This window comes from Pleurodeles waltl, chromosome 6 (genome assembly GCF_031143425.1).
Source record: "Pleurodeles waltl isolate 20211129_DDA chromosome 6, aPleWal1.hap1.20221129, whole genome shotgun sequence".
NCBI classification, from domain to species: Eukaryota; Metazoa; Chordata; class Amphibia; order Caudata; family Salamandridae; genus Pleurodeles; species Pleurodeles waltl.
The window spans coordinates 422,247,076-422,273,622 of record NC_090445.1 but is presented as its reverse complement, the minus strand read 5'-3'; the positions used below and the strand labels follow the sequence as shown (position 1 = coordinate 422,273,622).

Here is a 26,547-nt window from a genome sequence, read left to right as displayed (position 1 = left end):
GGCACCAGTTCTCCTCGGATGTTCATGAACGTGTTGGGCGATGGTGGCAGCACATCTTCCCCAGTCAGGGGTACCAGTGTTCCCCTACCTTGACTGGCTCACCCCAGGCAGTTTTCAATAGCTTTTAGACTATGGCAAACCTCCTATCATCTTTGGGGTTCACTATCAATGTGCAGAAGTCACACCTAACTCCTTTTCAGAAGCTCCCATTCATCCCAGCTATTCCGGACATGGTTTGTGTTGTGCCTTTCCCCGGGGAATGGAGTCCAGGACAGTCAGGCTATGATCCTGATCTTTCATCCTCTTTGCTGGATTTCAGTGAGGTAGACTCAGAGGCTGCTGGGAGTGATGGACTCCTGCATCCTGCTTGTCAATCACTCCAGGTGGCATATGAGAGATATGCAGTGGGATCTGAAGTATCATTGGGCCCAACATCAAAGGGCCTGTCCGAATACGTTCAGATTTTGGAGCAGACAGCAAACGATCTTCGGTGGTGATTACTGGACTGAGATTGGGCCAGTCGCAGACCCCCCTTCCTTCCCTTCCCAGAGCTGACAATAGTGATCTATGCATCACTTCTGGGTTGAGGGTGACCATTTGGGAGCATTGGAGATCCAGAGGCCTCTGGTGCCTGGCAGAGTCCTGGTTCCGCATCAGCCTTCTGGAGCTGAAGGTCCAAGTCATCCTAGTGTCTCTGCATTGGGCATGTTATCCAGAACTCCTGGGCTTGACAATATGTCCTTTGATCAAGCTGCCACTCTGGGAGGACCTGCTGTCACAGCAACTGCGTGGTTCTGCACCCAGGCCTTCACAATCTCTATCTTCATGCTTGGAGATTGAGTGGCAACAGGTGAGCACCTTCTGCCTGAGGTAGTTGGTGCCATTTTGCCAGCCAGGTGTCCCTCAACAAAACTGTACATGCCTGTCATTCAGAGAGATTTGTGGCTTGGTCGAGTAGTCTGCAGATGTACCCCTCCAGGCAAGGTTTTAAGAAGTTTTGTTATTTGTTTTGTCCATAGCCCAGCAAGGCTTTGCTCTGGGCACAGTTAAGGTGCACCTTTCGGCTCTTTCCGTTTTTTGCGGTTGCTGGATCAGCCCTCATATTTTAAGTTTCCAGTTACTATGCGCTTGTTAAAAAGGTTTTCGTTTCCCCCCTCTATAACACTCTTTCTGGCAGAGGCTGTATTTAGCCACAGATTCCTTACCAATGCACCCATCCTCCCTGTTCTGTGATTGAATTCCATCCATCAGTAAGAAACCAAGTCTAATAATCTGCACACTGGTCACACCAATTTCATTTTGGAGCTGACTGGGGCCGTGGACACTCTTGAAAGCAACTGACGTCAGCACACAGGAGTAATGTTTATGTATGCTCCAGCCGTCCTTTCTGGAGCATACCGACATCATTGCAGAACCACATGACTTCACCTACTGGCTCGTTCTTCTGAAAAGTTTCCAGGTCCAGTCTGATGCCTGGGGTACATTCAAAAGGTGAAGAATCTCCAGTACCTAGAATCTCTACTAGAAAGAGCGGTACCACAGGTAAGTAATTTACTCTTCTCTGTTTTGTTAGTATTCAGCCGTTGCTACTAAATATACTCTTATGGTAGTGTGTGAATAATACTGTTTGTAACATAAGGCAGCATTTCCCAGTGTGGGTGGTGAGACGATTTTTGGTGGGTCGGAAAGTCCAAGGAACAAATAAAGATGACAAAAACTATTCAAAAGAACTTTTCAAAACAGTCCAGGTACTTTCTAGTCCTAAAACCATTAGTACATCATCCCCATGCCAATTGCTCTGCTATAAGTTAGCTGAATTTTTAAAAACCAAGTTGAGGAAATACATGGAAACTGGACAATTACAGCTTTGGCTCCTAGGATAGATTGGACAGGTCTCAATAAAATCAAATTTTGCAGTTTTCCTCTCTTCACCACTGAAAGATGCAGTAAAACTTATTAAACACATGAAGTCTGGAGTCCCGTCCGATCCCTGCCCACCTAAGGTTCTACATGACGTTACGAGGATTGTAGCCTTTCCACTTACTATTTTACTAAATACCACTATTAACTCAGGTCACTTTCCTTCTGAGTGGAAAAATGTTTCCATTCTTCTTCTGCTTAAGAAACCCTCTCTCGACCCAAATGATGAAAAAATGATTGCCCTATCTTGCGCCTTTCTTTTGTGGTGACAATTCTCAGAAAGCATATGAACATTGCACTCTTGTTTTTTTTGGATACTAATGGAATCCTGGATAGTGCGTAATTCATCTTTTGACCAAACCATAGCACTGGGTCAGCTTTGGTAGTGGCAACCGAGGACTTGAGAAGTATTCTGGACAACAGAGGGAAGGCTGCGGTGATCCTGCTGGACCTATCTGCAGCTTTCGACACTGTGCCATCTTGTCCTGTTGGAGCGCCTAGCGGAGATATGGATTATCTCTTGACCTTCTACAGTCATTCCTCTTCGACAGAGAACAATCTGTTGCACTGGTTTTTAAAAAAATATCCAAGCCTTTTTCTTTACCATATGGTGTCTCCCAGGGGTTATCACGGAGCCACACGTTATTCAGTATTTAAGAAGCCCTCCTAGCCAGACTAATTTTTTCATTTTGCTTTTTGTCAGTAGTTAATGTGGATGATATGCAAATTGTAGTGTCAATCTCCAATGATGTAACTGAGATTGCGCACAGTTTTAATAGTTGCATGGGTACAGTTGTAAATTGGATGAGCAATAACAACTTCAAGCTGAACTCCGATAAAAACAGAGGTTCTTTTTGGCGAGGACACCTCCTTCTGGAATCAATCTTGGTGTCCTCAGACTCTGGGCCTTCCCACTACTTCACTGTCTAAAGTCAGGAATCTGCCAGTTTTTTGTCTGCTGAAAACCCTGAGACAAAACCTCCCTTTTCTTCCATTTGACTTAAATCAGTAGTCTCTGCATTGGTTCTTTCCAGGCTAGATTATTGTAATGCCCTATATTTGAGTATAAATCAACGATCAATTAAGAAGTTTGAGAATCTGCAGAATGCAGAAGTCAGTCTTCTTAAGAAAATTCCCAAGTTCGTCTGTCTGAGGCATTAGTTGAACTCCACTGACTCCCACTCAAAAATAGAAAAAAAAAAGAGTGGCTTTAAGGCACTTTTCTTGACACACAAATCGTTGCATGGTATAGGTCCTGAATACCTGAAAAATAATTTCTCCTGGTATGTGCCGAGAAGATCTTTGCGCTCTGCAGCCTCCAGAACAGTCAATGTTCCTAAAATCAGTAAAACGACTTTGAATGGCATAAGCTTTGTTTAAACCACCTGTCAACTCTGGATCATTCTACTGGGACACCTTAAATGTTAGTGAAACCTACTCTGTTGTAGAAAACATCTCAAAACTTGGCTGTTCTCATTCCCTTTATGTTTGATATTTTAACACTCCTGTTGTCCCGTGCCATACTTTGCAGACACTACCACCAAGGCACCCTCGGACATTGGCGCTATACAAAATATATCAATATCAATTCAAATTTTGTTTAACTTTTCACATTTTCAGATGCTTCAAAGTCAGAGGTCAAATGTCAGGCTATGTCTTCTGACAAATTCCTGATTTTACTTTTAACATGGGGACTGTTGATTACTTTCTCTGAACTCAGGTGCAGGGAGTGTGAAAGGAAGGGCTGTGAATGTTTTTTTTTTTTTTTTTTTTTTTTTTGCAACACACAACAAAATGTAAATACCTTTAAATTAGCTGTATGTATTCAACAGTTAGGCAAGCCAAAATGAATCACAGTTTTGTATTTGTGGGATGTACTAGAAACAGATATTTTAATAGAGTCAAAACAAATTGGAGCACTTTGCATGGTGATGCACAAATGATCTATATTTACAGAAACCTGATTTCTACACATTATCATTTGTGAGCGGCTGTATAGTCTTATCAGTATCTGTGCAAATGAAACAGCAGTTTCAGTGGAAGAAGTGCTGTCTGCAAATGGCATTTCTTACTGGTTTGTGTTGCAAACAGATATGCACCTTGAGTTCCCTGCTGACTGAAGTTACATTGTAGAATGTGAGTGTAGATGATTTCTCATTCGTAAACCTCTAGGTAATTTCTGCAAAAGGTCTGCAATGTTATTACCCACCCCTAGGGAATGCTCTTCTCTTAAATGGATTTGAGGATAGTACATGTCTAATATTTTTGCACTAGCTCTGAAAAATGCGAGGAGTGGGTCCCTCTCTGCATTTGAATATATTTCATGGTTGTCATATGGTGTGTACAAATTTGTACCACATTGGTGTAAAGGTTCTTTGAAACATTTGTAAGGCAAATTTACAGTTCTAGTACACTTTCTCTGGTTCTGCTTACACTGACTGTGGTTATGGTAATTCCTGACATTTCCTTGGCATCCTGTGTGATAGACATTTGTGGTGACTGAATTCACATCCTGCGTACGAACCAGCCCAACCCCAAAGGCAACATGAGTTGTGCCATCAAGCTGCTCAACAAACAGATCAGACTGCGCCAAATCACAGACATCCCGCAAAAAAATCAGCCAAAAGAGAACCAGGTTGGTACACGGACACCCTACAATCAACTAAGCAAAACTGCAAGCAATTGGAGAAAGAAGATAAAGACCACACTGCAGAGAAGCAAAGACACCTTCAAAGCGGCCCTGAGATGCTACCATCAGCAGATCATAGAAACAAAGATCCTAGCAGAACACATAGAAAACACAGCCAACACATACAAAGAGATCTTCACAGGCCTTAAAGAATGTGCTGCGCCAACCTCGACAACTAGCAGCATCACCCTTTTGCAAGAATATGCGTTGACCTATCGGAATTCTTCAACAACAAAATTGAAACCATCTACAACAATTTTGACCCACTGCTGAATCCCACCAAAATCACTGCCAGCCTCTCCATTAAAGACCTCAGAGACAACGTGACAACTTGGAAACTGTCACCACGGAAAAGGCAGCCACATCATGAAATCCATCCACTCTGGTGCCCCGACAGACCCTTGCCTCCATTACATTTTCAACTTGTGTGCCTCTCCAGTCAGTGAAATTCTCACCCACATCCTCAACTCCATCACCACAGCAACATTCCTGGAGACCTGTAAACATGCAGAAGTAAACACACTACTGAAGAAGCCCTCAGCTGACCCGGCCCTGCTATCTACTACCCAATCTGCCTTCTGCCCTACCCAACCAAGGTAATGAAGAAAATTATCAACAGGCAACTAACCTACCACCTCAGCAAGCACGAGCTCCTTTACACCACACAGTCAAACTTCAGATACAACCACAGCACTGAAACAACCCTTATTGCAGTGGCTAATGACATCAGGATGATCCTCAACTGAGGAGAAACCGCTTCTCTCATCCTCTTCGACCTCTCCACAGCCTTCCACACAATCCCCAACTCTACCCTCACCAGAAGGCATCATGAAATGGGTATCCAGGGACCTACCATCAACTGGACCTGCTCCTTCCTTGCAGGAAGAACCCTGTGAATCACCCTGCCACCATACAAGTCGAAGTCAAGAAGCTTATATGCCTCAGTCCCCCAAGTGTCTTCCCTCAGCCCAACCCTATTCAATATGCACATGACCAACTGGCAGACCTCATCAGATCACATTCTTTCATATGCAGATGACTCAAGTGAAAATATCCTTGTGGGACAAGACCCCTGCATTCAAAAACAACTTCACCAGATGCATGTACACTGTGACTGAGATCCAACATGGACAAGACTGAAGTGGTGATCTTCGGTAAGAAGACCTCAGCATGGGACTCTACCTGGTGGGCAGCAGATTTTGGCCCCCCACACTAGCCCCCGCCGCTCATGTCAGGAACCTAGGAATCATCCTCAATGACAAGCTTGACATGTCAGTCCAGATAAACAAAATGATCTCCACATGCTTCTAAATCATGAGGATACTACGAAAATCTTCAAGTGGCAACCAAGAACATCAGGAAAACAGTAACAGAAGGCCTAATTATCAGCAGACTCGAGTACGGCACTACACTCTACGTGGGGAGCACCAAACAACCCCTGAACGGGCTCCAAACTGTACAGATCATGCCAACAAGACTTGTCCTCAACCTACCTCACCACACCCATATCACCCCTCACTTCAAAGCACCACACTGGCTCCTCATACACAAGCACACTCAATTCAAACTGCTCACACACTCACAAATCATTACACAACATAGACCCTGCCTACCTGAATAACCACATACACTTCCACCAGACACCTCTGATCAGCACAACTCTTACTAGCACAGGTAATGCACGTACACAAGAACAGAACTAGTGGGCGCACTTTCTCTCGCATCACCCTAAAAGCCTGGAACGGCCTCCCACAGCACATTAGAGCTTTCTGTTTACTTCTTGGGTTCCTAAAGAAGTTAAAGACCTGTCTCTGGGACATAGCCCACGATCTGCAAGTGACTCGATATCCTCCTAGGTGATAAGTGCTCCATACAAATAGGTATAACATTGTGACTCAAATGTTCTACTGTTAACTAATTTGTGCATTTTCACTATAGTGTGCTGGGTTTTGGTGCTTGGCATGATCTGGTGTTGGCTGAGTTTGACAACAGTGATCATTGTAGAGCTATAAATGTCAGCAGCACACATCTACAACATGCATTTGATACTAAAGCAGTGCATCTTGGAAGAATCAATCAAGCAGGATTTATAAAACACAGCTAATCGCCTATGAGGGTATTCAGGTGCTGAAGTTCATGGTGCTTTAGGTGGGTTCAATTAAACAGCCAGGTCTGGAGTGCCTCGGGAATTGTAAGAGAGAGGTAGAGGTCCAGAGGTGCAGGGGCAGGTAATTCCAGGATTTAGCAGGGTGTGTGCGAGGGAGGCGGAGTGCAGGTGTCCAAGTTGGGGGGGGGGGTGGAAGTTTAGGCAGTGGTTGATGTAGGCTGAGCCTTGGTTGTGTAGGGTTTTGTAGGTGTGGATTAGCATCTTGAATTAACATCTCTTCTGTATGGGAAGCCAGTGGAGTTTCTTGAGGTGAAGGGTGATGTGGGTTCATTTGGAAAAGTCGAGGATGAGTCTAGCTGCGGAGATCTGTATGGTTTACACTCTCTTCAGGAGGTTTGTGGCGATTCCTGCATAGTGTTACTGTAGTCCAGGTGGCTAGAGATTAGGGCTTGAATGATGATACAGCTGGTGTTGATGGGGAGTCATTTGAAGATTTTTCAGAGCATGTGAAGAGTGAGGAAGCAGGCTGATGAGACTGTTGATCTGGGTTTTATGGTAAGTTTGCTGTCCAGGATAATGCTGAGATTACAAGCCTGGTCTGTCCTTGTGGGTGAGGATTCTAGTTCCGGGGGCCACCAGAAGTCAGTCCATAGGGAGGTGTTGTTGCCGAAGATCAGCACTTCGGTTTTGTCTGCTTTGATTTTTGGGTAGTTTTTCATCCAATTGGCAACACTTGTCATACACCTGTGGGAGTTGGCTGTCGTATTAATGGGGTGGGGCGGGGGGTATTGGTCTTCTGAGAGTGAGAGGATGAGCTGGGTGTTGTCTGCTAAGGGATTGATGTATAATCCATGGGCTCTGATGATGTTGGCAAAGAGGGTCATGTAGGTGTTGAAGAGAGTGGGACTGAGGAACGAGACTTGAGGAACGCCGCTGATGTTCTTGGGTTCTAAGGATAGCCAGACTCTCTGGGTTCTTCTAGTGAGGAAGGAGGCGATCCACTTGAGGGTATCTCCTTGGATACTGATGTAGTCTTTTGATCAGGGTGTGGTAGGGTGCGGAATCGAAGAGTGCTGAGAGGTTGAAGAGGATCAGGGCTGCAGTTTCTCCCTGGTGGAGGGGGGCTCCGATGTCGTTAGTGGCAACAATAAGAACAGTTTTGGTACTTGGTTGTGCAGAATTCAAATGGTGAGGTTTCCGGAAGGTGGTTGTTCTCTTGGTGTTTAGTGAATTGGCAGTTGACGGCTTTTTCAAGAACTTGGGTGAGAAAGTGGAGCAAAGAGATAGGGCAGTAGATTTTGATTTGGTGGGGTTGGCTGACGGATTCTTGAGAAGGAGTTTCGCTTCTGTGTTCCCATTTTTTGGTTAAAGTGGCCATGGTGATAGCGGCGCTGAAGAGGGTGGTGAGCTCGCTGTTGATCTTCTTGCTCCTGTGGTTGAAAATGTAGTGAGGACAGAGGCCTGTGGGGGCTCCTGAGTGGACAGTGTTTTTGATTGATGTGGTGTTTTCTGTGGTAAGCTGGTCCCAGGTGGTGAGTATGCTGTCTGGTCTTGCTTCTGTGGGAGTGAAGTGGCCGAAGAGGTCGGAGGGGATGTGCTGTGGTACAAACGTCTAGTACATTGTGGAGATCTTGTTATAGAAGAAGTCCACCAGGGTGTCGAAGTTACTGGGAAGGGGATGATGATGTTTTCCATAGCTGAGGGGCTTGAGAACTCTTGAGATTGTTAGTTCTTTGCTGTGGTTGGACCTGGCTTTGATGCAGTCTGCCAGAGCGTTCTTTCATCTCCTTCAGGTAGTGGTTGAGGGCTATCTTGACGGTGGGTCTGTCTGCAGATTCCTTGCTGGTGTGGCATTTTCTTTCTAGTTGCTTGCAGTTGTATTTTGCGGTCCTCAGCTCCATGGTGTACCATCAGGCCTGTTAGGTGGATCTTTTGCATTTGCTGGGCTTGATTGGGACGACTCTGTCGGCGCAGTTGGTTATCCAGGCAAAGTTCTTGACAGCTTGGTCTAGATTGGGTGCGGTGTCAGGGTGGGAAGTGTTGAGGGCGTCAGTCCACAGGCTCTCTGACACTGTAAACTAGCTGCAGTGGGGGGCGCTGGGTGGCTCGGGTGGGTGCTCAGGAGTTCTGGTGATGACGAAGTGAATGATGGAGTAGTCTGTCCAGGTGGCATGACTGTATTTTACTCTGTTGCTGGCTGTGAAGATGGGGTCAAGCATGTGTCCTGCTTTTTTTGTGGGCTAGTGACTGTTGGGTGAGGCCAATGCTGTCTATGCTTTTGAGGTTGCAGTGTTGGTATCATTGAGGTCGTCAAGGTGGAATTAGAGGTCACAGAGGCAGATGTAGTCATTGGAGTCAATGGCAAGCAGGACAATGAATTTGGGAATGGCGTTGTAGAGGCTGGGACTTGGTCCTACAGGTCTCTACGCAAAGGTGCACCTAATGGTGGATTTATCTTCTCTTCGAAGTTGTCCCATGACTGGGGTGGTGTCGCCTGCGGCTGTGGTGCAGTGGGTGGTTTCTTTGTGCATGATGGTGATTCTGCCTCTGTGTTTGTTGATGTGGACCCAGTGTGCTATCTTGTAACCGCCAGGCGTTGCTGAGGCGCTGTTGAGATGGATGCTGGGATGAGCCAGGTCTCGTGAGGAAGATGTCTGGGTGAGGGTGGTGGTGATGTCCCAGATTTCGGTGGCATGCTTGCAGAGTGATTGTTTTTGTTGAGGAGGAGGCAGTAGAATAACTCCAATGCAGTAGTGGTCAGTGTGGTCGTGGTCCATGTCCTTGTGGGTGCTTCAGTGTTGCAGGAGAAGACCGTGATGGCAGGAGAAGGATCCTACCATTGATCATGGAGAGGTGCAGAGCAGTTGTTGTTGCAGAGTGTGGGGTCCAGGGCTCGGATCTCAGGAACTGTGTATATGTGGTGGATTGGCAGAACCAGGGTTCCTGGTGCTGGGAGCGGTCCAGGCTCAGACAGGCTTACTTTTGGAGTTCCCTCAACGCGCCAGCCACACGCCTGCTGTGTGGTCCACTCTGTGGCCCCAATTAAGTAGGTCCTGGGGGAAGAGAGGAACACTGGGTGTCGGTGGGCAGGGCTAGCGGGAGGACAGAAATGGGATCACAGAAAGGCGGCATAAATGGGTGGGGGAAAAGCTATAAAGAGCAGCAAAATACAATGGAAAACGTGCTAAAAACAGTATAAAATTAGGCAAAAAGCAGTAGAAGACAGGCAAGAAGCAGTAGGAGAGCAGTAGAAACGAGGCAAAAAGCAGTAGAAACAATGCAAACAAGGTTAAGGCCCTCAGCATGGTCGGCAGGTGGCAAGAGGCAGACCTGCTGCTCGGGCCAGCAAGTGGGAGCTGGGTCAGGGACCTGCTCAGTGGGGATCGCGCTGCGGCTTCCATTAAGTAGGTCCTGGGAGGAGGGAGGGGAGCTGGATGGTGGTGGGCAGGGCTTGTGGGAATAAGGATCACAGAGAGGTGGCAGAAACAGGTGGGAAAAGGCAAAAACCAATACAGAGCAGCAAAATACAATGGAAAACGAGCTAAAACAATAGAAAACAAGGCAAAAATCAGTAGAAAACAAGGCACAAAGCAGTAAAAAAGGAATGCAGTAGAAAACGAGGCAAAGAGCAGTAGAAATGAGGCAGACAAGGCTAAGGCCATTGGCGGGGTCGGCCAGTGTCAAACAGATCATCCGCTGTTTGAGGGGAAGCAAGGGAAAGCTGGTTCAGGGACCTGCTCCTGATGGAAAATTAAGTGGACCTGTGTGGATATGAACCCTTGAACATGGTGTTAAATATAGATTCTATAAAGAATGCATTAGTCCACTGAGCTAATGCAATAATTATGACAAATAAAAAAAAAGTGTATCATTATTGAACTTACAGGTCTAGTAGTAGATTGTTGTTTTTTCAAACCATGTTTAAATTTTACCCAGTTTGTATCAGTATTACTAGCACAGTGTGCATGCAAATGCACCAGCATTGCATTTCCAGAAAATGTTTAGTGTGCACAAACCCTGTCAATCTATCTGTAAACCCTATCTGACCATCAGATTGCATATGATTATGCATGAATGAACATTTTAGATAATAATTGCCGTTGTGCTTTGAATGCACCACTTCCAAAACGCTTTCATAAAAAATAAAAATTAAAAAGGTAGTAGACCGAAATAAAACTTGTAGTTGTATAACTAAGAACCAACTTCTTGACACTTTTACAACAGGAACACATGCACGACGGCCTTGAGGCGTAGAGGGCTACATGCAGCCAAATATATCAATGGGGAACAAGGCAAGAAAGACACTGCAATGGTTGTGCATGCCTAGTGTCTCCAAAGACTCCATAGCTCACATTGAAATGGATGAGGCTCACATGTGACTGGCTGCGTGTCCATGCAGGCAGGTTTGTGGCATATTACCAACAACTTTACAGCCCTAACCGAGAGGGACAACGCACTAGTCTACAATTTGTGGCGGATCTCCCTGTGCCCCACCTGACCTTAGAGGATCAGGAATTCTTTACATCATATGTTACCCTTGAGGAACTGGGGAGGCCTTACTGAGCTTCATCCGGGTGAGGCGAAGGGGCTGAATGGCTAACCAGCGGAATTCTGGAGGCTCCTGTGGTCCCAGGTGGGCCCAATTCTGTTGCAGACCTTTCGTGAGGCCCTACAGGTGGGGGGGGGGTGTGGGTATGTTGGCCTGGGATCTCAGAGCAACGAAACTAGTGATAATCCAGATACTAGGCCTGAGTGGAACCCGCTGTGAGGAGTAGAGACCTATATTGTGGTTGAACACAGAGGTCAAGATGTGGGGTAAATCACTGACCTACAGGCTGTTGGGAGTAATTCAGCACCTCGTCCTCTCCAATCAATCAACGTTCATGCCCCGCTGGGCCATTAGACACAACTTTAGAAGGGTCAACCGTGCCACTGAGATGAGGGCTAGTGTGCCCGGCCACCAGGCGTTGCTAGCGGTAGACTTGTAGAAGGTATTTCATTTGGTGGATTTGGGACTATATTTTTGCTTTACTGACAGATCTTTACTTTGGGCCTAAATACATCAGCTTTGTCAGACTGTTATAAACTGACCTCCGGGCAAGGGGTATGGATTAATGGTGCTGTGTCCCATTGGTTTGTCCTAGAAAGGGCCAGGGCTGCCCACTCATTGTCCTTGCTCTTTATCTTAGAAATATAGCCTTTGGCTGCCTGGGTGAAGGTGGATGCACTGTTTTGCAGCTTCCAGTGGTCTTCGACAGTCTGCAACAGGATTTCCTTATATGAAGACGATGTCTTGCTATTCTCAAACAATTTGATTAATTGGGCCCTTGAGGGCTGCAATTTCTACATACATTTGAGACCTACTCCGGCCTTTGTGTGAACAAGGCCAAGTCCTCCGTCTACCCCATCATCCAGTGCCCAACAGCTATGTCATTGGCCCTGGAGATGTGGGCGCTTCCAACCGGGTCCAAATATCTGGACATGTTTATCACGGAGGACAGAGCCCCTGGCAAGGCAAACATTCAATCTCAGCTTTTGGGTTTGGCCAAAGATGTGAAGTTATGGACCCCCATCCCGCTATCTCTGCTAAGCCGCTCTGCCATTTTCAAAATGGTCTCCCTCTCACGACTTCTATATTAGCACTTAAATCACCCCTTCCGGATAGGACGGGTTAACGCTCTCTTCCAAGATCTCCTGTGAGGTGGGAGAGCGCCCTGGATTGCCTTTGAGAAATATTGCAGGCCTACCTTCGAGGGCAGCAAAGCCACCAGGGATCTACTTTCATACAACAGAGCTGCACACCTTTTGGTGATTAACAGCTGTTGGTTCATGAGGTTTGTGGACCCAGCCTATGCGGTACAGGGCTTGATTGTGGATAGAGAGCACCTCCCACATCTATTGTACAGCGGTGAAGTACCGCTGTCCTCGCTCATTTCTAATCAGGTAGTGCTGGTCGCTTGGAGAACAGCCTCGAAGGCCATGGGTTGGGCAGGCAAACTCACATTGGAGAATCCGCTGTGGAGGAAGACCAGACTCCCACAGGTGTCTCCACCCCGTGGTTTTACCAAATAAGACCTGTAGGCGGAATAGTGTATGCACCGCACCCAGTTTTTCTGCTACCTCCAACTGAGACACGCGCTTATGCCATACTTATCTACAACGGACACAATTCTAGAATACTTACCCCTGGAGGCAAAAATCTTACTCGCAGACATAAAAAAAAAAAAAAAAACTGTCCCCTACCGAATGCTGCTGCGTAATCAGTCAGGTCCCATGATAAAGGTGAAGGAGGTGTGTTTTCAGGATCTGGGACCCTTTGATTAGAATGAGACAGTAACTGCTCTCCGGGAAGCTGTGGTGACCTCTCAGTTCTACCTCAGCCAACTCAGATTATTACACTGCACAGACCTCATGAGACCACGGCTATTTAGAATTAGCCTGGCTTTGCTCAGAGCGCTGCCTAACACTGCAGTTATCCCACAGGGGACCTGTTGCACACCTTCTGGGGTTGCATGGCCTTATCACACTTCCTGGAGGGGGTTCTTGGGAACCTTGGAGATGATACTGGGCTGGAAGATCTCCAGAGATCCAAAATTGATTCTATAGCACATTGCATAAGATGTAGGGCAGTGGTTCCCAACCTGTGGTCCGTGGAACCCCAGGGCTCCGTGACACTTTCCCAGGGGGTCGACAGGCCTTGGCTGGGAGCAAGGCACTTCTCCAGCTAGAACTTCTGACAAACACATACGTTTTTCTATATTTATTACTTCCTTGGTGCAGTAGTTTTTAAAAGCACTACAAAGTTTCCTTCAGCATCAAGATAATTCTAGTGAGTAATGTACCTAGAGAGTTGGGAGTTTTGTCTAGTGTCAGTTTTGACTCAAAGATAGCACAGATGGTTAATGTGTCTGTTGCAAAGAATGTGTATCATGCAAAGAACAGTATTTTATGTGCATAGCACAGTGGGTTACTGCTTTTGCCACAGAGATTCTTTTGTTATTGTGCAGTTCATAAATTACAATCGTAATCTAGCACAATAAACTAAGAACTGCCATTGAAGAACCGCATTCAAACTGCGTGGCTCAAATTAGAAAGTGTTTTTTCCCCAGACTTTCATTATCCTTATCCTGCTAAACAAAGTTTACTTGCATAAAAAATGCATTCTTATTATTAAAATCAATGCTAACCACTGCGTTGTGTTTTGAATCCTGAGTTGTGGTTCCCCAGAGCAAGCACTCTTAGAAAATGCCACCAGTGTGGATGACATGTGAATCCCACACTTGTAGTCCTCTGTAAAGTGCTCCGACACACTACACTGGTATGAGAGGTGCTATAAAACAAATTAATTACATGTGACAGAGAGGCTTTGGAGAGATGAGAGGCCCTTATGGTTTGACTTCCTTTCCCCACCACAAATTTAGGTGAAAAAGCTTTCTCACATCTTACGTACCTAAAATACAAAAACAGAAATCACTTGGTAATGGTTGAATCGGACCAGAGGATTCAGCTTTCCTAAATAAAACTAAACATTTAAAAGTTAGTCGCCGAGATGCAGTGCCAACCTTCCCTTTAAAATGTTTTGATTATTGCATTTAAAAAAAAAAGTAATTAGAGTATTTGTACTTGTTTGTGTGTTTTTTTGCGAATTACTGTTTTAATACCAGGCTAGGGGAAACCCTACAAAATCTGGAAGGACTGGGCCATGCGCAGAGGAAATTACCTTGAACCATGCACAGATAAAGTTGACTTTCAGGGTGGATGTTTCATGTTCAAGCTCTTTCCGTAACATGTTTTGGAGGGGGGGGGGGGGGGGGGGGTGGAGTCATTATGTGGCAGTGTAATGTGATCAAGCCAATTTCATTGTGCTGACTGTTTTATATCAGTCCGGGATGTGTTGAAAGTTCAAACCTCAAATAAAAAGTTTTGCCCCCAAAAAATAAAGACTTCTTGGTAGGCAGCCGAAGTATTGGGTGCGCCACCTAGGGAGTGGAGGCAAAATTGTTATTGCTTGCTTTAGAGCCCTAGACAAAATTGATCTTATCGGGTCATGCATTGGAATGTGAATGCACGAGGGCTCAATCCCTTTGTTATAAACATTTTATACTGCACAAATGTGTATACGTTATTGAGCAATTTCAGGTTAATTCTAGAAAAGATTGTGGGTCAGACAGGTGGCAATAAAGGGAAGTGTGTGAGGCACCTGCAAAATATATCATTGTAAATCTAAGAGGGGTCACATTCTCACATGTTTCTCAGTCACATGCTAGCGAGCACTATCTTGAAGCCAAGTAAAACGAGCATTGGTAAAGCCAAGTGGTCTCACCTATGTGAGAGCTATTGGCTTTGTCAGTGTCTTTTAGCCATGTTGTACAGCAGCTCGGCTACTGTGTAATATGTCTAAAAGTTTAAAATGCAGGAGGGATGGAAGAAGCAAGACAACGCAGGAGAAGGTGGAAGGCACTGCAAAAGCAATGGAGGTCCTCATCTCTGGGAACAACATTCGCCATGGAACAGTGCATGGTTGCCTGCTGAACTCGGTGCATTCCCTGCCCTTACAGACCACCCCCACAACCTCTGCATCATCTTGTACAGCAAGCTGTGTATGAAGAAACAGATAAAAACAATCTCATCCACCTGCTTCCATTCCCTACGCATGCTCCACAAGATCTTCAGGTGGCTCCCAGTCAGCACCAGAAGGACCATGACACAGGCCCTCGCCACCAGGAGACTGGACTACGGGAACACCCACTGCATAGGAATCACTCCATGCTTCCTGAAGAGACTACAGACGATACAAAACTTAGTGGCAAGACTCATTCTCGACCTCCCCACACAGATCCTCATCACACTCCATCTCAAGAAGAAGCTACACCGGCTCCCAATCCAGAAGACACGCCAGTTCAAGATGTTGATCCAAGCATACAAAGCCCTGCGCAACTGACCATCATACATCCACAAACGCAAGACCTTCCACCATCCAACCAAACATCTACAATCTGCCTCCCTCTTCCTCGCAGATACCCCCTAGATCCGCTAAGGCAACAGCAGAGGATGCTCCTCCTCACACCTGGCACCCAAATCATGGAACAACTGTCCCCTGTACTTGAGGAATGCCTCATCACTCTGGCAATTCAAGAAAGGACTCAAGACCTGGCTGTTCGAATGAACAGATCAGCTAAGCAGTTCACAACTCCAGCACCCTGAGACCCTCACAGGTGATTTGCCATGCTTTATAAATCCTTGATGGATTGAACAATGTGGGAGGTGGTAGGCAGGGATGGGGTGAGCAACAATGATGGGGCAACAGCAATGTGGGACAAGCGGATGGGTGTGAGAGAGAGACGGCCTGAAGACAAATTCACACTTATGCTACAACTAAAAGGAAAGAAAAGTAGCTCCAAAAGTGTGAGCAGTGAATGGACACTGGGTAAAGGAGAGGTGCTTGCTCCAGAGGAAGGACAAACACTCAAAGGGTCAGTGAAGCTGGCACGAGCTGACCACAGGGGGCAGGGAAATGAGAGCAACAGTGAAACCAATCAATGGTATGTAATGGCTGGCTCTAAGCCCTCTGAAAGGAAATAAAATGTCTTGCAAACGACAGCACATGATTTTGTAAGACAGAAAAGAAGTGAGTGTGGCTTGATGAAAAATGTATAGTCTGTCACTATTTGTACTCAGTAATGCTCTACATGGTTATATTATCACCAGCTGCTCAATATGCAATACATAAAGTATATGTAATTACCTAATTTACAATGAAACATACTGTGTTTTAAAAAGAGCTAGACCTGACAGTCACAGGTTCCAGTCCTAATAGTGAGACTCATCCCTTCATCCTACAGAGGGCCCGAAATTGAGTCTCATCTTAAATTTATGAATGTTCAAAACGATAAAACTGGTATAAAAAGCAAAAATTAATTTGAAAAAGTAATACCAAAGTACTTGTGTTCATGTTGAGTGCATAGTGACTTTTATTCTCTATCACTTCTAGATTTAAGTGCAGGCATGCAGACAAGCAGCTGAAATCAAGTGTCTTGAAAGCCCAGGGCACCATTATAGACATTTGAGTGAGCACAAGATAGTTGCTGGCGGAACGATGTGATACATTAAGAATGTATGTAGGCTAAACTTCAACCTGCTTTTTCTGCTGTACACCGTAGTGAGAGGTGTGTACACTTACATGGGTGTTGTAGAGAACCACATGATTTTACAGTTTAATAAGAGTCCTCATTACATGATAAGTAACAGTACTGCAATTGTGTAGCATCAACAGTAAAGGCCAGTAAAGGAAATTGGTGTGGGAGGGAAAAACGCAGCTTAAATATGTTTTCTGCATTTTCAACAACTAAACAACTACTCAAAATGCAGCAAGAACTACAATAATAATAAAATAATCACACCAGTCAAAATATAAACTAAACACCCCTGTAGGACAAAACCATTTTGTCTATCCTTATTTAAGTGTACAGGGTACATATATAGTCTATACTCTATATTGCCACAGCTGGATGGGTTTACTTTAAAAAACAGATCGAAGCTGCTCTAATTGGGGGATCAGGGTATAATTTCTACTGGGTACTACCAGCAGACAGTAACAAATAGTATGCCTATGACCCTTCCCATAATGATGCCCATGTTCATAGATTTCATCGACATTGTGCTTTTATTTATAGAAAAATGAAAGTAACTGAAACCCTAGAAAGTATGTCAACAGCTGTGCAAGGGTTTAAAACTCTCAGTAAGGTATGGCTGGAGTTAAACACAGTTCTGTGGTTGCCTTTCGCAAAAAAAAACATACATTTTAAAAGCAAGAATATGACCCAAATTCGACCTATCAGAACACAGTAAGTAAGACAAAAGACTTTGAAAATAGTTGTGTGGCCAAGGCGAACATTCATATTTAATGTCGGGAGATAACACTATACTGGAATATGAAAATTATTTAACACAGTTAAGCAGATATGGTTTCATGTAAATTCAGTTAGAAAACCTTGCTAACACAAGTGACCTATCATATGAAGGACTTAAATGGTCAACCCCATCATAGGGGCTGTCCATCTTCCCATGTGAACAGCAGATATGAAAGTATTGATGAATCAAGTAAAAAAACAAAATTGAAAAGAGCAAGAAAATTTGCTTAGGCAGGGTTTTTTTGGAGAACAAAGTATTAGACGATTGATAAAGACATAGGGTGTTGGGGAGACAGTATAGATTCCGAGAGAGTACATTTTCTCTTCTTTAAAAAAAAATATATATATATATATTGTTTATTTTATTTATTTAATTTTGTTTATTTTTCTCATAGTACAGTAGGACTAGAACAATAAATAGATATGTAAAAACATAGTAAGGGGATATATGTGTAAGGAATATATAAATGGGTATAATAATATGAGATGTAAAGTTGTATAAACACACACTTTCAAGATTTGCAAAATTTGATGTTAATTTATACGTGTACTTCTCTAACATTCATTTATCTTTCCTCTATTTTTCAATAGTGAAATGCTTGCAGTTAAAATAGTTAACATATTTTCTCACTGATATAAAAAGAAAGCAGGGATTCATAAACATAGAAAAATATACACATATATATATATATATACACACATGCATACACACATATATACATTTAACCATGAGTAAAATACATTTGTTAAACATGCATAAAGAGTATGTGTATATTTTATCATTATGAAATAGTAACAATACATATTTCTTAAAGAGCCTTACATATTCTAGAATATACACATAATCATATTATAAATATTTATCAACACAGGCATATGCAGTCCATTGCTGTTTTGATATGGGGGCCATGAAGGAAAGAGCCACCTCTTGAGTAGTCTTCTGAAGACCAGATAGTTATCTGTGGATCTTATATTTGGGGGTAATGAATTCCATAGTTTAGCTGCTTGAACAGAGAATGATGTACCACCTATTGTTTTTTCTTGTATTGTGGTGTTTTAAGGAGGGCTGCCAATCTTGAGCAGAGGTTTCTTTGTTGAATGTATTTGGTTATTTTGTTTCTGATGAATAGTGGTCCTGTTCCATATATAGCTTTGTGGGTGGTACGAAGCAGCTTGAAGGTGGATCTTCTGGAAACTGTTAACCAATATAGTGCTCTCAAGGCAGGGGAGATGCAAGTTTGTTGTTTTACATGTAATAGTAGCCTGGCAGCCGAGTCCTGAATACGTAACATTTTTTTTTTTAGTAGATAGAAATGATCCATGGTGGAGGCCATTGGCGTAATCCAGTTTAGATAGTAGTCTGCACCTTGTGTGGAAATCCGATGTGGGGGAAGATGCGTTGCAGAGCCCTCAAGAAGATGAAGTTTAATTGTGCTAATTTGTCCACTTGGGCATTCATTGCTACCTTGGAGTCGATGACAATTCCAAGGTTTTTAACTACCTTAGATACTTGAGGAGGTCGTCCCAGATTGTCCGGGCAGGCGCACAGTGGGTCATAATTATTCCAATCGCCACATGTGAGTGTTTCCGTTTTGGAAGCATTCTGTTTGAGATGGCTCCAAGTCATCCACTGATCAACAGCTCTGAGGCAACTGAAGATTTGGGAGTTTTCAATGTCTTTGGGGCATTCCAATTTAAGGATTATCTGTGTGTCATCTACATAGTTGTAGCATGTAAATTGAAAATCATTGATCAACTCTGGTAATTACACCATGTAGATGTTGAAAAGCATAAGTGAAATGATAGATCAGTGAGGGAACCCTGCTTTTGTGAGGTAGGGTTTGGACAAGAAGGTGTAGGAGAATAGATGATATTTGTTCTGTTTTGAAGGTAAAATGTAATCCAGTTGAGAGCAGTCCCTTCTATGCCCGCTTTGTGGAGTCTGAATTAAGGTGTCATGGTCAACAGTATCAAAAGGCAGCTTGGAGATCAAAGAGAAGTAGTGCAGCAATCATCCCAGATTGCCACGAGTGCAGATTCGGTGCCTCTTCCTGGGCAGGATCCAGTTTGGTAGTCTGAAAGTATGGAGTTGTCTTCAATTAATGGTGACATCTGAACGAATGCAGCTCTTTTTATCAGTTTACCTAGGAAAGGTCCATTTGTAATTGGTCTGTAGTTGATTGGGTCATATCGGTCCAGGTTTGTTTTCTTTAATAACGGGCATTTGTATGCCTTTTTCAGGTCTTCTGGAAAAATTGGAGTAGTTAAAGAGTTATTGATGATTCTTCTCACAGGTGTGGCAGCAGAAGTGGATAAAAGAATGTTCTTGAATATGTGGTCAAGGGTCAGAAGGGAGCAGAAATGTCTGCTTGCTTTGACCAAATCCATAAATTCACCTTGTTATATTTGTTTGAAGGAGTGCAGAGGCTGGGTTGATTCCCTCTTGGAGGGGATTTTATGGGGTTGGTGCTGATTAGTAGTCCAATGTGTCTGCCTTGGTGGTGTAATGAATTGCCAGTTTGTTTGTCAAATCTTGAGTATTGGGATGACTTCCTTCCGTGCATTTAGGTTTTCTAAAATTCATTGAGAATTTTATAAAAATTCTTTAGTGCAGATTTAGCATTTTGAATTCTGAGTAGTACTTTTCTTTTTTTTTTAGCTTTTTTGATTGATGATTTGTATAGTCTGTTAACTTTTTGTAGCTGAGGTTTGTCTTGAATTTTTTTTTTTTTGTGCCAGGTCTGTTGCAGCCTTCTGATTTGTTGCGTTATCTTTTTTAATTTTGTGTTTCTCCAAGTGTTGGTTTTCTTTTGTCCTGTTTAGTTTTTCTGAGTGGTATTAGGATATCGCAAGCTTCCTGTAGCCACTCAAATTGTTGGAACATAATTTGTGTCTAGATCTGTGTGGGCTGTTAGTTGTGTTTCTAAGTCTTCAAAATTTAGTTTACTCCATGGTCGATAGATAGATGGATGGATGGATGGATGGATGGATGGATGTAGTAAGGTGCTATGGGATGTTTGATTTGTGGTGTTTTATTTTGGAAAGTTACCAAATGATGGTCCGACCATGATTTGGTGTGATGCTTTGAACAGTAACTAATTCAGGGTTTGCAAAAACATCTAGGGTGTGAGATTGTGTACAGTTTGATGTATTTTCAATGCGAGTAGGCCACTGGTGATAGCTTTTGGATGGGGCATATTGAGTTTGTCAAACCAAATGTTTAGGTCCCTAAGAATGCGTAGACTGGAGTATAATGTTATAAGGTTTGAGACTGTCTCTAGAAAAGCGTATCGGAATGTTGAATTGTTAGGTGGAGGTACGTAAAGGAGAGAAAGGTACAGGAGTAAGTATAATAGCTAGTCCACCTCCTCTTTTGCCTATATGGTTTTGTGTGATGGTTTGATAACCTGGAGAAACGGCTTCATACAACATTGGGGCCATGTCCTCTCTCAACCATGATTCCATTATGAACACTAAGTCAGGTTGTGTGTCAGTGAGCAGGTCATAGATGTGGTGCTTGTATTTTGAGAGTGATTGAGTATTTATGAGCAGGCAGATTAGAAAATGTGTGTTTGTGGCGGTGTCATTTTGTTTTGGAGAACGGTGAGCAGTATATTTTGAGCTTGTAACAGGTGTGTTAGGTGTGATAACTCTGAGAGGGTCCTCTTTTTCTGTATAGTATTCCTTGTGTAACAGGCGTAGGAGGCATTTTGTTGGGTGTGTGTGTGTGTGTGTGTGTGTGTTGGTGGTGGACTTGGTGACATGACTAGTGCTTTTTGTAGAGTAGCCTTATTGTGTGATAGACAAGGGGATGCAGAGTTGTTAAGAGTGACCTGTTTATTTTATTTGCATCTGTTTAGTATGGAAGGGGTATGGGTTAGGGGTGGCAGAGAAGCATGTGGATCATAATGTAAGGCTCTAAGGGCCATATGTACGAACACATTTTCCCATTGACACAGAATGGTAAAATCCCTTTGCTACATCTGGCCCTTAATTGCTGGATGGAGGAAAGGCGGGTGAATGAATGTTGCTGTGTTGGGTGCTTGTGTTAGATGTTTGTGAAGGGTGAGAATTTAGGAGTAAAGATTGGTCAGGGTTTTTAGTTGTGTAGTCATGAGGGTGGGAGTTGGTGTGATGGAAAGTAATATGAAAGTTTGGTATTTTGATAATCTGATGTGTGCGGTTTATTTTGTTTTTGTAGAGTTGTGAGAGGCATATTGATGTAGTGTTTTTCCGTGAAGGATTTGTATGTCAGTTAGTGCTGGTGAATGGTATTAGAATATTACAGGGGGTGTTGATGTGTTTTGGAGAAGAGTGTGTAAGAGGGGATGGATGAGAGTTAGGGGTGTTTGTGTTAGATTTGATCGCTGGAAGAGGTAATGTGTGGTGCAGTGTAAGGATTGTATGGTTGTGTGTGATTCGTGAAAAGAGGGGGAGGGTGTTTGTGGATGGTATGATGGAAGGCTGAGTTTAGGTTTTGTCATGATAAAAAAAAAAAAAGGGGTCAGGCAGGAGGAAATAGAGGATAGTGCGGTTGGTTTGTGTGAACACAGGGAGTGTGTGTCTGGATGGCTGAAAGTAATGTATAATGTGGTTTTGTGTTGTATGGGTGATGGCTCGATGTGTTAGTGGTAATGGACAGAGTTGTGATTGGTGTGAGAATGAAGGTCTTAATGTTGTAGTTGTGGTGGATATGTGTATAGGTGTGGTAAGTGGGATTTTGTGCTGGTTGATGAGACATTGCAGCATGTATGTGGTCTGTTTGTGTGCATGAGATGGATGCCTTTACTGATATTGTGTTTGGTTATTGGAGGATATGTAGGGAATAAGGTCCTTTCCAGTAAATGAAAAATTGGGCAGCATTTCTGGGATAGGCCCAATCTGGCCTAAACAGTCAACTGCCCTTGTCCTCTTCGTCCAGACCGCAACTGCCCTTGTCCTCTCCACCCAAACAAGCAACTACCCTTGTCCTCTCCGCCCAGACAGGCAACTGCCCTTGTCCTCTCCACCCGGGCAGAGATGCCCTGAGCCCCAGGCTTAAACAGCCAATGGTAGACCTAGCCCTATTAACCAATCACACCCCCTAGTCCTGACTACCAATCACAATAGGAACCCTAAAACCATGGTCAAATAGGAACCCTAGCCCCAATCAGAACACAAACCCTAACCCTTAAGTCAATAGAATGCTAGTCCCAGCAACCAATCACAACAACATATGCAACAACCAATAGAAACTTATATAAGGGCCAACTTAACTTAAGCCAAAGCCCCTGTGAAAGGGAGGAGGGAGGCGCTCCTCTAATAGAATCTTCTTGGACATAGAAAGGCAGAATCCCCACTTTCAAGCTAGCAGAGTCTTCTCTCCAGGTAAGGCACAGATTGAAAAACTACTGAAATACGGTTTGTCGCATACTCGCATATTTGGATTTTTCAAGGCAAAAACAAGTGATGCAGACACTTTCTAAACACAGTTTAAATCACAGAGCAGATTAAGCAGTCTCTTAAACACACTCTGGTTAGCCACTGAGGTGTATGTAGCCTTTTTAAACTTCAGTCACGGGTAAAAAAAAAAACAGAAGTTTAATTGTGTGTGCTTGGCACATGGAGTTCTAGTCCTATGTCAGACATAGGATTGCTATGAAGTGCGGGCTGAACGCTACCCTGTTTCCTTCAGTTCAGATGCTTTCTTATTGGCATATCTTTGGCAAAATTCAGACAGGAGTGCTATATGAAGATGTCTGTTTTCAGACTCCAGCTATTAAGTTAATGGATCAGTCATAACTAAGATTATGGAATTTTCTTAGATGGTTGCAATGAGAATTATTCACATTATTGGTGCAGGGTTGCACCGCTACAAGAGGGAAAATGAGTTTGAATCAAATGTAGTAAATGACATGCTCTGATTTTTGAGGTTGCAAATGGCCAATTCGCAGAATCGGCTATTTGCAACAGCAAAAATGCTTTTTGAAATGTACAAAAGGCAAATTGTGATTTGGTAATTTTGTTACCAAAAAGCAGTTTGGGTTTGCGATTTGGTAGGAGCGTGTTTAGTGCATCCCTTGCAAGTGCTGATTTGCAGTGGTCCCCATAGACCACTGCCTACTTTTAGAAATAGTGATTTCCTAATTGTGATTCCCAGAAAATCCCAAATGGAAAATCGCTATACCTAATCCTAGTACATATGGCCCTCCCTTCTATCTAAAAAATATAGTTCTGTAGTGCATGTTAAAAACTATTCACATTTCGGGCATCTGTCTCTAAAGTCATCTGTGATGTATTGTACATGGAACAAGTGAATTAACAGGGTTGCAGTATGAATTTGAGAGGAACACTCGTATACAGTTTAACAGGGTGCAGCTACATACAGTATGATTTGGGAGTTCAACCAGGGCACAATTTAAATTTTATGTAGAAATGTATTGCAAGTTTTGAGGGAAGTGTACACTGAATGCAGATAGATGTTTATCCTACAAGTATATGGTTTTGAAACCTATCTCAAGAACACATATGGGTAATCCAGGTGTATTTTAAAAGGCATGCAGAAATTTGATTAGCTTCCAGGAAACGTCTTGTAAGTTTAGTCGAGATAGGAATTTCAAAGACTGCTGAGATTTAACATGGATCACAGAAGACGATTTGAGAAGCAGCCCACACACAATTTACAAGTAATGCAGATTTAACTCCATTCCCAGAAGAATGCCTGAGAGTTTAGTGCAGAAGCAAATTGCAAGTAATGCAAACCTTTAGCTTAGTTGGCAGTGAAGGGTTTGGGAGAATGACGTGTGAGCTGAAAGCAAGGACCCAGTGGAGAAGATGTGGCAAAAATTGAGGCAGACAGAAAATGATAGTCAAGGAGGAAGCGTGGGTGAGGTTCCGGATAAAGGAGTGTGCTAGAACGTGAGTCAGGGCAAGAGGAGGTGGAGCAAATGAACGTCAAGCCAGGCGTAGGGTTAAAAACGGGAGGGAAACTAAAAATGAGGGTCAAGGAAGAAGGCAGTGCAAAAATCATGGTCAAGCAAGCAGAAAAGATTCACTAAAAGCAAAGGAAGTGAAGAGAAAAGCTCTGTGGGACAGGCAAGTTTACATACCATGGCGCTGGAATATGTGCCCTCTGGTTTTGTAGATGATGCCAAAATGGAAACTTCAGTTGTCTTGTAATGCAGGTGGCATGGTACGCTTGTCTTAAAGGCAGTGATTTAGTTGAACTTACCAGAAAAGAGAAGGGAAGGTTTGTAACTTGTAACCGATGATCATGGTTGTCTTTATCCCTCATGATCACTTCTTTTAGAACTCTGTATGGTGGGCCTCATTGAGCTTCAGGGAGAAGTGTGAGCTTTGTTGATGCTGCCAGACTGTTGGCCTGGAACATGAAGCTTCTAATTCCAGTGTAGCCTATGCTTGTGTTTGCTTCAAGCGCAAGCCTTTCTGTTTATTGATTCTAAAAGACGTTCATTTTAAATATTGCATGTGTTCAGCATCCTGAGAACATTTAAGTTTACATGATAGAAGAAGGGTTGCTGAGCCTGTGCAAATGCTGATCTGTCATCTCTTTTTTTTCAGCTTTCTGGGTGCACTGCAACGACTCAAGGTTGAACATGTGCAGCGTGGACGAGGTCTGCAGAACACAGGCCTACATCCTGTTCTACACTCAACGGTCGCGCGTACACGGCACTGCAGGGATAGCAAACACAACCTACAGCTCAGGTGCAATCCCCAACCAGTGACAAGAACTTGACATTTTCCTAACGGGCAGCCAAGCTGTCGGACTCTGCGCAGACTATAACATTTTTTTTAGAAAAAGAAAGAAAAAAAAGAAAAACTTCCTTACTGATCCATTTCTTCACCGTGTAGTTTCAGAGGGTTCTCCGCAGAAATGCATCTTCTCGTGTGGATGTTTTAGTGAGCTGGTCATACCCACTGAAGTAAGGCAACGGCATCTCTGTATGGCGCTCACAGGCGGTGCCAACCGAGTGCCTTTGAAGTCATTTCAAAAGAGAAATAAAAAAACAGGCTAGTTTATCAATCATTTGTCTGAACGTGCAGAAATAGGAGGTGAGGTGGGGAGGATTGCTACGTAGGGCCGTTGTCTGTTGTGAAGTAATTTAAGGCTTTAAAGGGTCAATTTATAAACTATTTCCATACTGCAAACTTTTGTTTTTGTGCCAAATGATCCTCACCATTGTGGACGTGGGTTATTTTGTGCATACCCTCACAAACCGTATTCATGTTTAGTATGTGTAGTAACCAGGCAGTGTGTGTGTGTGTAAATTTTTGTCTTTGCAGTAACCCCACAGGTTGTGTGACTTTCGTCTGCATTAATTCCCTAGGTTGCGTGAATCCTTTGTCTGCAGTAATGCAACAGGTTGTGTGAATTATTAGTACGTGAAGTAACCCTACCAGAAGTGGAGGTAGCTAGTCTGTGCTGCTGCCCCCCAGTTTGTGTGAATGGTTAGTTTGCACAGTAGCCCAACCTAGTGTGTGAATGGTTGGTATGAGCGTAACACTACCTAATGTGTGAATAGTTAGTAGGCATGGAACTCCTACCTGTTGTGTGAAAGGTTAGTATATGCAGTAGCTCCACTGACTGTGTGAATTGTTTGTACGTGCAGTAACCTCGATTGTGTGAATGGTTGGTATAAACAACAATTCTACCTAATGTGTGAATGGTTAGTATGCACAGTAACCCTTCCAACTGTATGAATGGTTAGTTTGTGCATAGCAGTATACATTGTTTCGATGTTTAGTATATGCAGTAAACCCACACATTGTGTGAATGGTTGGTATGTTTTACTCTGCACATGATTTCCATAGGCTGTGTGAAGTGACTCTGTGCAGGAATTGCACATTGTGAGAAGTTACTTTACACCAAAATTGTGCATTTCTTTTGGAACAGTTACTCCACACAGGAGTCCCACAGCCTG

General features: G+C 43.6%; 1 protein-coding gene across 2 annotated transcripts in view; it reads left to right on the top strand.

Annotated features, from left to right (window-relative positions):
* Positions 1 to 25,649, top strand: part of USP49 (ubiquitin specific peptidase 49) — a 356,661-nt gene extending 331,012 nt beyond the window's left edge. For both annotated transcript variants that reach the window (XM_069238415.1, XM_069238416.1), the window contains one exon: positions 25,187 to 25,649. In XM_069238415.1, coding sequence (XP_069094516.1) covers positions 25,187 to 25,350 — 164 coding nt within the window. In that variant the 3' untranslated portion in view covers positions 25,351 to 25,649. The remainder of the gene's footprint in view (positions 1 to 25,186) is intronic.
* The last annotated feature ends 898 nt before the right edge of the window (positions 25,650 to 26,547 follow it).